At 40.9% G+C, this 15,969-nt stretch overlaps 1 protein-coding gene across 1 annotated transcript in view; it reads left to right on the forward strand.

The window, feature by feature from the left end:
* Positions 1–15,969, forward strand: part of LOC127419791 (opsin-5-like) — a 116,164-nt gene that overhangs the window by 90,224 nt on the left and 9,971 nt on the right. Inside the window, exon 7 of the mRNA XM_051661523.1 lies at positions 4,193–4,527. Within this exon, the coding sequence (XP_051517483.1) occupies positions 4,193–4,527 (335 nt within the window). The remainder of the gene's footprint in view (positions 1–4,192; positions 4,528–15,969) is intronic.

Here is a 15,969-nt window from a genome sequence, read left to right on the forward strand (position 1 = left end):
TCACGGCTCTGCCTTCAACGGCTCCGCCCCAGAGTCTTCCATGGCTCCTCCCCCAGAGACTATTTCTCCTGAGGCTCCGCCCACTCCCCCAGAGACTCCTCCTACAACAGCTCCGCCGCCTGACCCAGCCCTGTGGCCACCTCCCAGGCCTCCTGACCCTGTCTCGGCCCTGCGGCCACCTCCCAGGCCTCCTGACCCTGTCTCGGCCCTGTGGCCGCCTCCCAGGACTCCTGACCCAGTCCCCACCTTGAGGTCATCTCCTTGGTCTCCTGGCCGTCCGCCTGATCTGCTCTGGTCTCCTGGCCGTCCGCCTGATCTGCTCTGGTCTCCTGGCCGTCCGCCTGATCTGCTCTGGTCTCCTGGCCGTCCGCCTGATCTGCTCTGGTCTCCTGGCCGTCCGCCTGATCTGCTCTGGTCTCCTGGCCGCCTGCCTGATCTGCTCTGGTCTACCTGCAGCGTCACCCTGGCTCTCCATCCCTCCGGCTCCGCCTTGGTTCCAAGCCTCCCTGACTTTTCTTTGTTCCTCTGCTCCCCTTGCCTCTTGTGCCCCCCTGAACTACCTGTTTTCCCCCACACCCCATGGACAATTTGGCTTTTTGTTTTGTTTTTGGAGTGTCTGGAATCTGCTCCTTAAAGGGGGGCTCTGTCATGTATTCCCTGTGTTTTTGCTTAGACTTTTTATTTTGAAATTCTTGTTTAGTTCCTGTTTCCTGTTAATTTTGTAGTCCTCTTCATGATTGGTTTTCCCCTGATTGTTTTCCCCAGGTGTTCCTCATTTCCTTGTTTGCCCATTTGTATTTAAGCCCTTGTTTCCCCTGGTTTCTTTGTCAGTCTTCACATGTGTCACGTTCTGTGCCTGGTTTCCCGTGTTCTGTTTCGTTTTTCTGAGTACTTTGTATATCTTTGATTTTCCATTAAAAGCTGCATTTAGATCCTCATTCCTCGCCTTCCTCACAGAACGGCCGTACAGCTGCAGGCACCACTGGTCTGTGATATATATATTATGTGCAGTTTCTCTCTCTCCCTGCTCGGCTAGAGCGCAAACACGTGCAACTAACATGCGGATGAGAAAAGAATAGTCTGCACTGACCCAAATTCTCAACTATTGACAAAGCTAACAGAGTAGTCGGTGCAACCCCTAATTCAAATATTATAACTTACTTTTCACTTACAGTCATGTAAACCATTCATATTAAAAACACCTGTTAATCATTGATTATTTTAGCTTCTGTCCGAGTTTTAATAACATAAAAGAAAGGCTAAAATAAATAGCCTAATAGATAAGCAATAACAGACATTGTGTTCACAGTTGACAATCTTGTGAGGCATCACTTATGAGGAGCAGCATTTTCTGGGAGACAGATGTGTTGGAACACTTCACAGATAGTGAGTGGTATCAGAACTTAAGGAGGGGGAGTTCTGATGAGGGGGAGCGTAAAAGGAAAATACCTCTAGTAAACATCTTGGTAAAAGGAATATTCCTTGTTCAATACAAATTAAACTATTTTTAAAGGAGTAAAGGAGGGCCAATTCTAACATTTTGTTGATATCTACATTATGCCACAAATGCTGTCAATTGAAATGAACTTGTATTGAAACTGGAATATTCCTTTAAAATGTTAGATTGTGTAGAAAAGTTCACAGTAAGCGTAGAGGTTTAGTACAACAGAATATTTTATTGTAAACAACAACAATACTTTTCTGTAATTAACTTTGAATAGAGCACTTTAGAAGTACAGAAACTGAACCCTTTTCTTTAACAAGTAACCTATTCTTTCATAAATTTCTATGAAACAATGAAATAGTATAAAATAGTGCAAACAGAACATTCTCTATAAAGAGGTAGTTATTTTCTTTAGAGTTTTAACTTTAGTTTGGTAACAGTGCAAACAAACAAATAACATACGGTAAGTGCAAAGGTCTGTAGTAAACAAAATATTGTGCAACACTAATGTTCTCAAATGTTTAAACAAAAACAAACAATAAAAAAACAAACAAAAAAAACAAAAAAACAATGTGTTCCCTGAGATTTATTTCAGTGTACTCATTGTGGATTTTGTGGGTTAAACCAGTCAGCCTGGCCATGTTGGGGCACTGCTTATGAAGCAGGGGACAAAGGCGCTCCAGGAGGCAAATGTCAGGACACCTGGATGGCCTGAGTGAAGTGCACCTTGATAAGGTTGGTAGGGTTGTAATGGCCCATAATGTGGAACAGGAGGTTTTAAGATCTGTAAAAATTGCAACCTCATTTGCCGGCTCTCCTGTACACGTCTCTCTTCTGCTTCCATGCATTTCACCTCAAAATCTAGATGTGCTTTATCCAGCTCCAACCAGCCTGCTGGAGCTGCCTTTTCCAAGCAAAATGCTCCCTCTCGTGAAGCAGCTCTGCCTCAAAGCTTGAAGATTTATGATCATGTTGTATCAGCCGGTCAATTCCTCTCTCCATCGCCTCCATAACTTTTGTTTTTGTTTTTCCTCTGCATTTTTTGCACTAGATATAACAACCACACACACACAAATGTATGTTTACAAAAGTTGACATGCATCACAATTATTTTAGTAAATCAGTATAACTAATGTACACTGCCTTGCCAAAAAAAAACGTTGCACACACTAATATTTTGTTGGAGTGTCATTAGCTTTGGAATTGTTTCGACAAACTTATGCAATGTCACAACATTTATTTAGGTCCAGAGTTGCATTAATTTTTGTCCGAGATCTTGTATTGATGACAGGAGAGTCAAACCACTCCATAAAGTCTTCTCCAGCACATCCCAAAGATTTTCAATGGGGTTAAGGTCAGGTGGTGGCCAATTCATGTGTGAAAATGATTCCTCATGCTCCCTGAACCACTTTTTCAAAATTTGAGCCTGTTGAATCTTAGCATTGTTGTCCTGGAATATGCCCGTGCCATCACAACTTCATTTTATTGCTGCATAATGTTGCTGAGCCTAGACCTGACCAACTGAAGCAACCCCAGATCATAACACTGCAAACAATCCAAACGGCGACCTGGCAAGGTCATGGCAAGGCAGTGTATTACTTTTCCTGAGTATTAAATGTGACATACCTGGAGGATCTACATCAGTAGATTTACAAGGTTGTGGTGTCTCCCTGGAGCTGTGTTCTGAAGACTCCAAACTATCATCATTAGTTTCTGAAGCCCCTGAAGTCCCTGTTGTGTCCTCCTTGTCCTGGTCCCCCTCTTCTGGCCCTTGTGATGACACTGTATTGGGAGCTAGACCACATGTAATTACAATAAGAACAAACTTGTAAGCACAACACCTTTATTTTAAGGCTTGAAGCATTTACAACTATTTTAAGTAATGACTAACAGAGACACTCACTGGGTTGTTCATCATCAGAGCTAGATAAATCCAGAGAACCTTAACTAGGGTTGTTCACTGGACGGCAACCTACAAAAAGTATCGTTAGGTGTATGCAATCCATGTATTTGGAATGTTCAGTAGTGTCACAATGATTAAAGAGTTATGCAAACTTAACATGTTCTGGCTGGGTATTAATGCTTGAACAGTTGCTGAAGTAGTAAATATAATATGTGAATTATAATGTGTAATGATATAAACAACTGTATCTGTGTGTCTGTTTGTCTCTCTATCATATTTCGTATCTCATGTTAGATACTCTATTTTAGCTAGCTGCTTAGTTTGAAAAATACACATGATTGCTTACCTAAGACCGCATCCATTTCGAAGAAGTAAGGACTGTGCTGAGGACTGTGCTTTTGTTGTTTTTAATTGCTTCCCGGTACCGCCTCTTAAGATAGTCAATGCGCTCCTTGCATTTGATCCAATCAAATGTTTCCTCGATTGAAGGACAGAGCTGGCAAGCCTTTCGCCACACGGCTTCCCATACTTTATGGTTGTGAATAGTTTTGTCGAATTGTTTTTTTAAATTTTTAATCAACTCATATTAAAGCCAGCATTTCTGCACACATCCAGTGTCGCTTCATTGCCACCATGTTGAACATGTGACTCAGTCAAGAATGCTTATTTGTGAGTCCATCACATTTACAGTATATGTATACTATATGTACTAACATTTATTTATTTAAGGGTACTAATATTTTTTCACTGTAAGCATGGATTCTACAGGTATATATTGCAGCAATAGTAAGAGTAATATTGTAGAATGCTATTCTCTCATGCTTTGTCTTTTATGTTTTCATCAGGTAATAAATTTTCCCCATTGCACGCATTTTTGCTGGTGGTGGGGGTGTGGTGTTACGCTGCTGTGTTTGCAGTCGGGCCTCTCTCAGGCTGGGGTCAGTATGGGTCAGAGCCATACGGTACAGCCTGCTGCATCGACTGGCACGCGCCCAGCTACAGCACACCTGCCATGATCTACATCATCTTCCTCTTCTTCTTCTGCTACATCGTGCCCTGCACCATCATCATCCTCTCCTACACACTCATATTTGTGACAGTGCGGGAGTCCCAGCATGCAGTGCGGCAGCACGTCTCTCCTCAAAACAAGATCTCCAATGTGCAGACACTTATTGTCAAGGTAAGCGTTATGAGAGAGCTGAAGTAGAGAGAGAATGGTTACACCTGCTCTTGAACTTACTATTGGCACAAGTATATGTAAGCAGTACTGATGTGTGAATTATGCCAAATAAAGTTGTAAGGGAAAATCTTTTAAAAAGCTAGTTTATGTTTAATGCATGTGCCAAAAAATTACATCTTTGTACTCATGTTGGTTCCATACTTCAAAACATTTCAATAAAGGTTAATTTGTTAACACTACCTTAGTTCTCTTTGTTAAGGGTTTATAAGGGTAAGGGTAAATAAGTCATTAACAAATGCATTATAAATTACTGATATGCAATTATAACAGCATGAATAACAAGGGTGTTTTTTATACAATACTTAAGGAGCATTTTAACTCACATGTTATAAATGCCTAATAGATAAATTAGTAATATTTATATTAATCAAAAACTTAACTAAATGCATTTTGACATGAAAAGTATATTGAGTCAAATTTTAGTACTTTCAAAAACTGTGATTAATCGTGATTAACTATAAAAAATCATGCGATTAAACATTTGAATCGACTGACAGCACTGACAGCACAACTATAAAATTATAGTTTTATATATATATATATATATATATATATATATATATATATATATATATATATATTAGGTCTCGGAAATTTAACGTTAATTTCTGTGATTAATAGTTGACTTTTTAACGCATTAAAAAACATCTGGGTTTTTTCACTTCGTAAAACTTCACTAATGTTTTCCCATACTTCCTGTGTCTAAAATTGGCATATATACATTTCAGATCTTCATGTTCATTCACAAAATGTATCATATAATAAAGCCTTATGGCCATTAAACCATATGGAACTTTATGGACATTAATATTGTAAATATTTCATATGTATCCACATTACTATATTAAGGTATATTTTCATAGGTTACTAATGTTGAATAAATGTTATTATGCATTTATAACGTGAGATAAAATGGCTCACTATTGGGCAAGTATTGCATGAAAGTCTCACTTTTTTAATAATGTTATATATGCATTTCATAGATTTTGAATGCATTTGTAGATGACTTATTAGTCTTTAATGAACCCCTTTATAAACCCTTAACAAAGGGAACATAATGTATATTGTTAAAGGCCTAAATCTCAGTTGGTGCAAAAATCAAAGGCAAAGTAAAAACATATTTTCCCTGCACCTTAAATACATGTCAGTGTACACATCTTAATGATTATATACACTGTATATATGTGTGTGTGTATTTAAGTTTTTTTTTTTTTAATGTATAGGTAAAAAGTTTTGATAAAACTTTATTTTAGGGATCAGAAATTAGACAGCAATTAATGACTAATAATTGGACTTGTAAGGGACTAGTTACGGATTTGTTTAGAATTATAAGGTATTTGTTATGCCTTTGTTTGCTGATTTCATACTCTTGCCTAATAGCCTCTTTACATTTGTTTTTTTCTTGCAATAAACTTTTGAGTAAAAAAAAAAGAATATCTAGTAAGGTGCAAAGTACATCCTTTATAAGTTCTTATTACACTGTGTAAATGTGCAGCTTATAAGTATAAAATAAATATAGAACTCGGAGACTTTTGTTGCTTAGTGTAAATCAAATAATAATAATAAAAACAACAACAACAAAAAAAAACACCTTTGCACAAAGTGTAAATAGATGCTATTTGCAACCCTAATTAAATACTACCATACAGTATAGGGGCATCCCTGCAGCATGTTTATTGTGTTAATTTAGAGTCCCACAGGCACCCACCAACCCCTAACCCTAACCTTCCCTGCTTTGTTGAAATACTGTATGCATTCTGCATGTATTTTATACTTATAAGCCACACATTCACACAGAGTACTGAGAACCTATAAAGGATGTCATCTGCATCATATTAGCTACCGATATGTTTTGTTTTTAGCTAATAAATTCATTGTTATATGACAAAAGCAAACGTAAACAGGTTATAAAGCAAGAATAAGAAATCAGCCAATAAAGGCTTAATAAATACTTTATTATGCCAGACAAGTCCATAATTAGTCACTTTTAAGTGTAATTATTAGTCATTAATTATGGTCTAATTTCTGATACCTAAAATAAAGTGTTACCACAATTTTTCACTAATATTATGAATTTTTTGAGTCATGAATAAAGTTTTCTTAGGGTTATATCATTTGGCAATATAAACTGACACACAGTAATGGAGGTCTTCTGGGGTCCCCTCTGTGATGTCCTGTTTGATGGAGTTCTTCTCACATAACAACAGCATGTCTTCTTGCATGTTGGTCACACCAAAACTTCCTATTTCAGTAGCAAATAGGTCAACACAGGCAGGAGAATTGTGCTTGTTAAGTGACTTATGTGGTCTCTAAGAAATATTAATAATGAAAGGCATAGTAGTAGGAATTTCAGAATTATACTTAATTTCTTCATTTCCTTCTCAGGACGGTTACACCAACTATATGGAGCTAATATCATGACTAAAGTCTTTGAAGCATAAAAGCATGTTGAATTGCTCTAATCGAAAAAATAAATGCGTTGAACTGACAATGCTTGCATTTTGGGAGGCTGAATTTTAACAAAGTTGTATTTTTAAGCATTGAATATTTAATTTGGAAACATTTCACAACTAATTTAATTATTAAAAATTCAATAATAAATATTCTCCTTCCAAAGTTAATTTCCAAAATATTCAATTCATTTGAAAATACAATCTAGATTTTTCGACAGGTAAAATTCAGCCCGTTATATTTTGCTTAACAAAATTCTGATTGGTCAACCTGTGTCATCATCAGTTCTTCAATGCCGTGCAACAGAAAGAATAATTATCCACTGCTTAACAACTTTTAATGCAACTGCATATTATCTCTCTCATCAAACAACCGGACTCAGGAATGCATGTGACACAAACCGTACTAGTACTATAGGGAAGGGTCTATAGAAAGGGTTTCGTGCAGCACACCGTGGTTTCGTGTAAAAATCTCTATCAAAAGGTGTGACTAAGCTGCGCACAGCGTGATCCACTGCGCGAAGCGGATGCATTTACTTTGTAGTGAAGCACAGGCCAGTGTGTGGAATGCATTGGCTTTTAAAAATGTTTATAAAAAGATTGCCGATACATTGTCCAGGTTCTTACATAACTCAGATGCTTGAAGCGCTGATTATTGGTAGGCATTATAATGTAGTAGGGTGACCAGTCCATAAATTGGAAGTTTTTTTTTGGTCTCATTTCATTTATTTGTCCATGGCTGGGTTTCCCGAGGCACTATAAAACATTAGTATCACTAAAGTAGTACTTAATCTCTACAGCATGTTTCCCAAAAAGCATCGCTATAGTAACATAAAACTTTGTAAATCATAAGTGCAACTTGAATTTACCTTTCTCAAATTTTTTTCCAGTTTATCAGAGAATAAGGAATATTTAATGACTAGCATTGATAAATTTGGATAATTGGAAAGCCAGAAACAAGGCTTTGGGTGTGCCAAGGGAAAGTGCAAGAACTGAAGCACAATCAAGTGACATTTTTTATAAATTGTACAATTGCCTTTCACAAATGTAATCATCTTTTAGCGTGTTTTTTATTTTATTTTCTACTTAACCCGTGTTACATTGTAATGAATTTATTAGCCTAAACAAATTAATGGCACTTTTATCAATGGAGTTGGTAGGCCGGTTAATATATATGTGAAGTGAGCGGATCAAGAGGGTTCAAAAATAAAGAGTTCTCAGATGATACACCTCTTAGGAGGTTTACCTCTACAGCAAGTAGCGACTACGCTACCCCGGTCTAATTACCCAGGGAAATACCCAATAAGGGCACACAGGTTCGATTTCTCTCACATAGAAAATGACACGTGAATATGTTTATACCAAAAATATATATTTATTCAGTCACAATAAATAGATTAAAAAAACAGAGGAAAAGGGGATTCAATGTGGTGTAACAGGAATAAAGAGCCAATAAAAGGCAAACAGCACCAAGCTGCTGTAATAACGTCAAGACACAAATTTACAAAATAACTCTGAGCTGGGGCTTACCCGTAGCAAGGCAGGCTAGATACAGGGCTTTAATAATGCCCGCAATAATAAATACCCACACGTGCACCAGATCACACACTCCAGTGAGATTCACTGCAAAGATAGGCACATAGCAAGGAGAAACACCACCACATAGGGACGACTAGCCTGCCCACTCCGGACCCCCAGCTCCTAGAAAAACAAAAAAAAGAAATCAAAATCAAATTCACCAAAACCAATGATCACAGAAGAGAAATCAAATTGGAAAATAAACACAGGATCTTATAATCGGCCGCCCATTACAAAAAAAAAAAAAAAAAAAAAAAAAAAAAAGAAAATCAACTTAGAATACCAAAAGAAAAACTCAAACCTGAGGATATCAAAACTCCAATGGTTAGTGGCACCACAGCAAGGAGTTTAATCCACTGGGATACCAGAAACTCAGTCTATCCAAATGCAAATAATAGCAGCAAACAAAAATAAATGAACACAATTAAGCTTGAAAGCTAGCAAAAGGAAAACAAACAAAAAAATGTTTAAGTGACCACAACGCCAAAACAAAAACATAACACGAAGCAAAAACAGCATCAGAGCGACAGAGCAGGAAGAGATGCGCTAATGGGCTGATTTATTCACCAACACGCGGAGAGAATACCATCTATCCAGCAGCAGATACTTCAAAGTTCATGAGCAGGAGAGCAGCAGTCACCAAACGACACAGCATGCAAGCAGTTCTTTAGTGTGGAACGATCCGACTCCAATGAACAGCGATCAGCCGCACTATGTGGCAGAGTGAGCACACCTAAGCAGACACCAGCTCTGACGCAGAGCAGCAGAAACCCGGAAACAGCGATCAGCCGCACTATGCGGCACAACAAACACACCCGAGCAGACTCTAACACAAAGCAGCAGAAACCCGGAAACAGCAATCAGCTGAACACAAGTGATGCACCGCCTAGCTGACCTGGTGACACCTTTATACCCCCACTAAATGCGGCTCAATAAGTAAATACCAAAGGGGTGTGGGCATCAAACAGCCTTGAGGGTAGAGGCAAACAACTACATTTCACTACAATCTACCCCCCACTTTTGCATCACTGCCCCGACGATGGACTAACCAAATGATGACCACAGGAGTCAATTCCAAGGCCTGAAGATAGCAGTCACGGAGTTAGATACGAAATTAGAGGGGAGTATAGCCCCTACTGTACGAGGAAGATGATTAAGATCAGAGTGGCGGCCAGCGGTTACTCACCCTGTCCGTTGCACCACAGACTCACCTGCCTCAGACTGCTCTACCGACAAAGGGACCGATCCGGATGCGGGACATACCTCTACCACATCGGATTCACAGAGAGAATTTTCTGGTTCCATATGAACCAAGTCTGAGAGCCCCCTCACTGACTGGGGACTGGTTTGCATAGGCAAGACTAATGTTCTGGACTCGATACTCTGCGCACTCTGACCTCGTTTAGGTAGCACACCCACCAAATCTACCTCGTCCTCATCGTTCTGCACTGACACCTCCAATGGTTCACCACACTCCTCAAGAGGTGCACAACCTCGAGAATCCCTCTGGACTCTACCTTTTAGCAACGAACGGTGTACAGTCTTCACCTTACTCAGGTCATCCACGGGTGCAATTGAATAGACTGCACTGCCCTCCCAAGGCACCCGCACAACCTGGTACACTAGGTACACTAGGTGTACTAGTTATACTAACTGACCTTCCACCAGTGGTGCATCCCGGACATGCTGATCGTATTTTTCCTTGCGTCTAGTTGCCATGATCTGCAACCGCTCTCGTGCACCTTCAAAAGCCACCTGCAGCCTGGTCTGATGTTCCCGGACCCACTCATGCACACTGCCCATAAATGGCTCCTCCACCCTACCTAAAAAAAAGTCCACTGGTAATGGTTCCTGACCAAACATTAAAAAATTTGGTGACTCACCAGTGGATTGATGAGGAGTGGTGTTGTAGCAAAAGAGGACCTGGGGAAGACATGCTACCCTGTTCCTCTTCCTGGAAAACTGGCAGAGTGCGCAATAAATTATGCAGGGTCCGGTTAAAGCACTCGCACTGGCTGTTTCCGGCTGGATGATAAGGTGTGCTACGAGACTTCTTCACCTCATACAGACCACAAAGCTTGCGGATCAACAGAACTCTAAATTACGCCCCTGGTCGGAGTGGAGATGGCCTGGAACACCAAACTTATAAAACCTCTCCATAACCAGGGCCTGTGCCACAGTCTCAGCCCGTTGATCTCGAGTAGGAACAACTAGCATATATTTACTGAACACATCCATCATTACAAGTACGTTTTCGACTCTTAAACTAGACGGCTCCAACACAGTAAAATCAATGGCTAGAATTTCGTTCTGTCTTGAAGCCAAAAGATGACCCATAAAACTTAGAGCAGGTGGCTGCATATCCTTAGCAGACTGACATCTTTTGCACTCCTGACACCAACGGACAACGTCCAATGACATACCTGGCCAGTAACACCGCCTCCGAACCAGTTCTGCAGTCCGCTCTATACCCTGATGGCCATGTTGTTGATGCAACTGAGTGAGCAATTCCGACTTCAGAGCAGCAGGCAAAAGTAACTGTAGGACTTCCTCTCCCCCGTTTGGACAATAGACCCTATGATAAAGTACCCCATTTCTCTCCACAAAGCGATCCCATTGACAGAGCAACGTCACGGCCAGAGTAGACATCTGCTGACATTCTTCCAGCCCAGGACAGGCCTTCCTCCTCCAGAATGGCAAGATCTCAGAGATGACAGGGTCCACTGCCTGCAATAAACCAGAATCAGCAAGTGAGTGGCTAGGCAGGGTAACAATCATTGATTGTTGTACATCCCGTGGTGGTTCTGCCTCCACAACCTGTTGCAATGATGTAGGCACTATTGTCCCTGGACCCAGTCCACCCATCACCCCACTCCCTGGTGGATTCTGTCAGGAAAGGGCATCCGCATTCTTATTACTTTTCCCTGACCTGTAACGGAGCTCAAAATCATACGCAGCAAGCTGGGCAGCCCAACGCTGCTCTGTGGCTCCAAGTTTTGCAGTAGACAGATGGCTAAGAGGATTGTTATCTGTAAAAACCACACACCGACTGCCCAACAGGTACTCTCTAAACTTCTCAGTCATGGCCCACTTGAGCGCCAGAAACTCCAACTTCATGGAGCTATAGTTAGACATATTGTGCTCAGTGGGCCTCAGACAGCGACTGGCATACGCAATAGGTCGCACTTTCTCTTCCTGCTCCTGGGAGAGGACCGCTCCCAGTCCCCCATGACTGGCGTCAACTTCCAGGATGAAAGGCTGAGAGAAGTCAGCGTATGCAAGTACAGGGGCAGTGGTGAGTTTTACCTGTAACTCCTCAAAGCTCTTCTGACACTGCTCACTCCAGGCATTACTAAACTCCAATCCAACAAATTTCTGTAGCTTGGCCTTAACACCTGAGAACTCTGCTACCAGCCTATGCAGAGGGGCTGCGATCTTAGCAAATCCCTCCACAAAATGCCGGTAGTAGCTCGCAAAGCCAAGGAAGGAGCGCAACTCAGTAGCACGGGACGGCCAATGCCATTGGGCCACAGCCTGGGTTTTGCCAGGATCTGTTGCCACACCCTCAGATGAAATCACATGGCCCAGTTACCTCACCTCTTGCTGCAAGAACGCACACTTTTCCAACTTGGCCTTGAGACCCTCCTGCTCCAATCGACCCAAAACAACTTCCAGCCATTCCAGGTGCTGTTCGATAGAAGAAGAGAACACAATAATATCATCCAAATACAGAAGTAACGATTGACACTGCTGGTCTCCGAACAAACATTCCATTAGTCGCTGGAATGTACTGGGGGCATTGCAGAGCCCAAACAACATTCGATTCCACTCGAATAAACCGAATATGGTGCAAAAAGCGGTCTTGTGCTTATCCCCATCAGTGACCGGAACCTGATTATACCAGCTGGCCAAGTCCATAGTGGAAAACCAGCAGGCGCCCATCAACATATCCAGAGACTCCTGAATACAAGGTAAGGGAAACACATCTTTCCTAGTTTTGGAGTTCAATTGACGGTAGTCCACGCACATGCATAGACTACCGTCTTTCTTCTTAATGAGCACAATTGGAGAGGCGTACGGACTACAACTCTCCTAGATTACCTGTGCATCCAATAACTGGTTTATATGTGCCCTAACCACTTCGTATTCGGATGGTGGTATGTGCCGATACCACTGTCGGATGGGTGTGTAATCAAGGAGAGGGATGTCATGGAAGATGAGATCTGTGCACCTCAAATCCCCCTCAAAGGTGGAAAAAACAGACTGATACTTCTGGAGGAGGGCCCTGACCTTACTCCACTCTTCCTCCGACAGAAGGGACAAATCCACAGCATCAGTCTGTTCTAGCGCAGTTAAAGCCATCAAACAAGCAATCCCTGACCATGGCCTAACCTCAGTAACCCCTGGGGGCGAACTAACCACATATACACTGGTTAACGTGCCTATCACTCGGTGAGGGAACAGCAGAGCATCAGTAGTCCCTACATTCACAACTGGCACATAGATCGTACCCCTAATCACTTGGACCAGAGCTGGAGAAATCAACAGCCCTACTAGGAGTCCAAACTCCGGAGGCTCAAAAAGTGCAACACCACTCAAATAATGTTCCGAACATGTTGCTGCTACCAATTTGATCACACCACCTGGGATACGACTCGCCCGAGGACCACGCACCTTCATCCTACCTGTACAATCAGAAGGGGACTGGATGTTCGCCCGATGACAGTGTTGCAAGGCTTGGAAAACTGACCTAGGCGCACAGGATACGGGTGGAGAATCAAAAAGAGAGGGCCCATGTTGTCCAAAGAGCTCCTGGTAGCACCGGCCCAGTAAATTCATCCCCAACACACCAGGGGCTTGAGCACAGATACCACCAGGAGGATCTCTGACCACCAGCATGCCACATCTTGGAAACAACTTTCCGCAAAGCTCTACATCTAATTCCATGTAAGCTATATAAGGAATGGAAAACCCATTGGCAGCCCTAAGCTGCAACCACTGACATGTCCTAAGACGGTCCTGGCCCCATGGCTCAAAATGTTCATGGAAACAACTTTCCGTAATGGTGGAAACCATTGAACAAGTGTCAATCAAACAGGCCACAGATATGCCGCCTATAATAACAACCAAATGGGGGCAAGAACACATTAAATTTGACACCGAGCCAAAACTGCCCATCATATCAGAGCCTGGATTTTCCCCAACCGAGATATGGCTCAACAGCTCGGCGGGAACTAGTTTTCCGATGTCAGACCTGAATGAGGCTGTCTATTTTCCGGGGCCCTGGTGTTCGTTTGGTTTAACAAGGGAGAGCGAGGGGGAACACGCTCCCCGTCGCACTCCCTTGCAAAATAGGCAAGTTATAATATACATATATATATAATTCTACATATAACCAAACCACTATGAACAGGCTGGCCACGACAAGGCGGGTCACGTAATCGAGCTACACTTTGGGTGAGTCGAGTTAATTGTTCTTGCTGCAATTTTAACATTTCCCTAATCTCACTCATCTCAGATGGCTGAGGAAAATAATCTACCCCTGGGCGTGCACCGCTGTGTACACCGTATTGAAAACCATGCGCCAATGGAACAGAATGACTGCGGCTTCTCACCCCTCCAGGCATGCCTTCACATTCCCACCTAATGGCATCACTACGAACGTCTAGCAGCATAGCAGTGGGTTGGCAGCGAACCAGCTGCTTCAACTCACGACGAAGAGTGCTGTCAAGAACATGTTCAACAAATTGATCACACAACAGTATTTCAGCATTCAACAGCACGTTCGGAGGCTGCTGCTTAACCTTTTCCAGAAGGCCCATGAGCGCGAGGGAAAACTCCAACAGTGTCTCACCCTCCTGTTGCCTCTTGGAAAAGAAAGCCTCCTGCAACGAGACGTACGACTGAGAACACCCGTATAATTCTTTTAGAGTGGAGATAATCTTAGTAGGATCTTCCCGTTCCCTAACAGGCCGGTACTTGATCTCTTCTCGTGCCGCCCCCTCTAAGTGATCAAACAAAAAGAAAGATTGGTCTGCCACAGACAGATGTCGGGCCCACATGCAAGCCTGTACTTCTTCAACCCACTCATTGATCCCTATACCGGACCTACCATTAAACTTTGGACACCTTCAGTCCCTCGGTATAAAAACAAATCGTTCAGTCGATGCAACAAGTTGGGATGGTATTACTGATGGCTCAGGTATGCTTGAAGGATCACCACTAGGACCAGGCAAACCAACCTGCGCCTGCTCTTGCCACAATTTTGCATTGCCTGCTTTCAATTGAGCTACTAACTCCTGCAATTCCTGCAATTCGTCTTCTATTATAAAGAAAAAAGTACAATACTTACCACCAATTAGTGGTAATTAGTGGTAGTGATAATCACTTTAACAATCTGTCTAAAGCTGTACACTGTAAAAAATGTCTGTAATTTTAACGGTAAAACTGTAAAAATGCTACAGGAAAAAAACGTTAATTGATTAATGAGTATATACTGAATTTTAAAAAAAATATATTTTAAAAGACAATACAGTAGTTTTTACAATAAAAATGTTATACAAATAAAAAATTTTAGATGTAAAAAGTACGATTTTCATGTACAGTTAATGGTAAAAATGTACATTATGTTTAACAAGAGAGTACATGTACTTTTTACAGTAAATTATCATTAAAATTACGGTAAAAAACAGCAATTGGGCGTTCCCAGAATTCCCTGCATTACCCATGACATTTCATTATATTTTGTGGGAATAGTTATATTTCTTCTTATTTTTAATATCAGTTATGTACATTGGGGTGTTCTGTGTTATATCTGATGTAGTTTAGTTAATTTTTACTGCATTATTTTAATTTCACATGTGTTACCCTGATGGTGTTTAGTGTTTGAGTGACATTGAGTACTGTCTCTAAATGTTTATTGGTCATTGCTCCTGGAAGAGCCACTATTGGTGAACTTCATGTCATCATGTGCTCTTCTGTAATTTTTACGCCGATTAATAATACCTTATAAAGTAAAAAGCAGATTTTTACAGTTTCTGAAGGTTAATATCAAATTTATGATAATATATCATATATATATATATATATATATATATATATATATATATATATATATATATATATATATATATATTTTTTTTTTTTTTTTATTTTTTATTTTTTTTTTTACAGTGCCAGCATGGTCATGTAAATTACAACAGTTTTAAACTGTGAAATGTACAGGTTGTTCTGTAAAGATGTTTACATTTTTACAGTATTTTTTACATAATTATTCTAGCAACCACAGCTGGCAGTTTTTTTTTTTTTTTTTTTTTTTTTTGTAAAAACAACAGGATTTTTTTTTAACAATATA

Source organism: Myxocyprinus asiaticus, chromosome 29 (assembly GCF_019703515.2).
Source record: "Myxocyprinus asiaticus isolate MX2 ecotype Aquarium Trade chromosome 29, UBuf_Myxa_2, whole genome shotgun sequence".
Taxonomy (NCBI): domain Eukaryota; kingdom Metazoa; phylum Chordata; class Actinopteri; order Cypriniformes; family Catostomidae; genus Myxocyprinus; species Myxocyprinus asiaticus.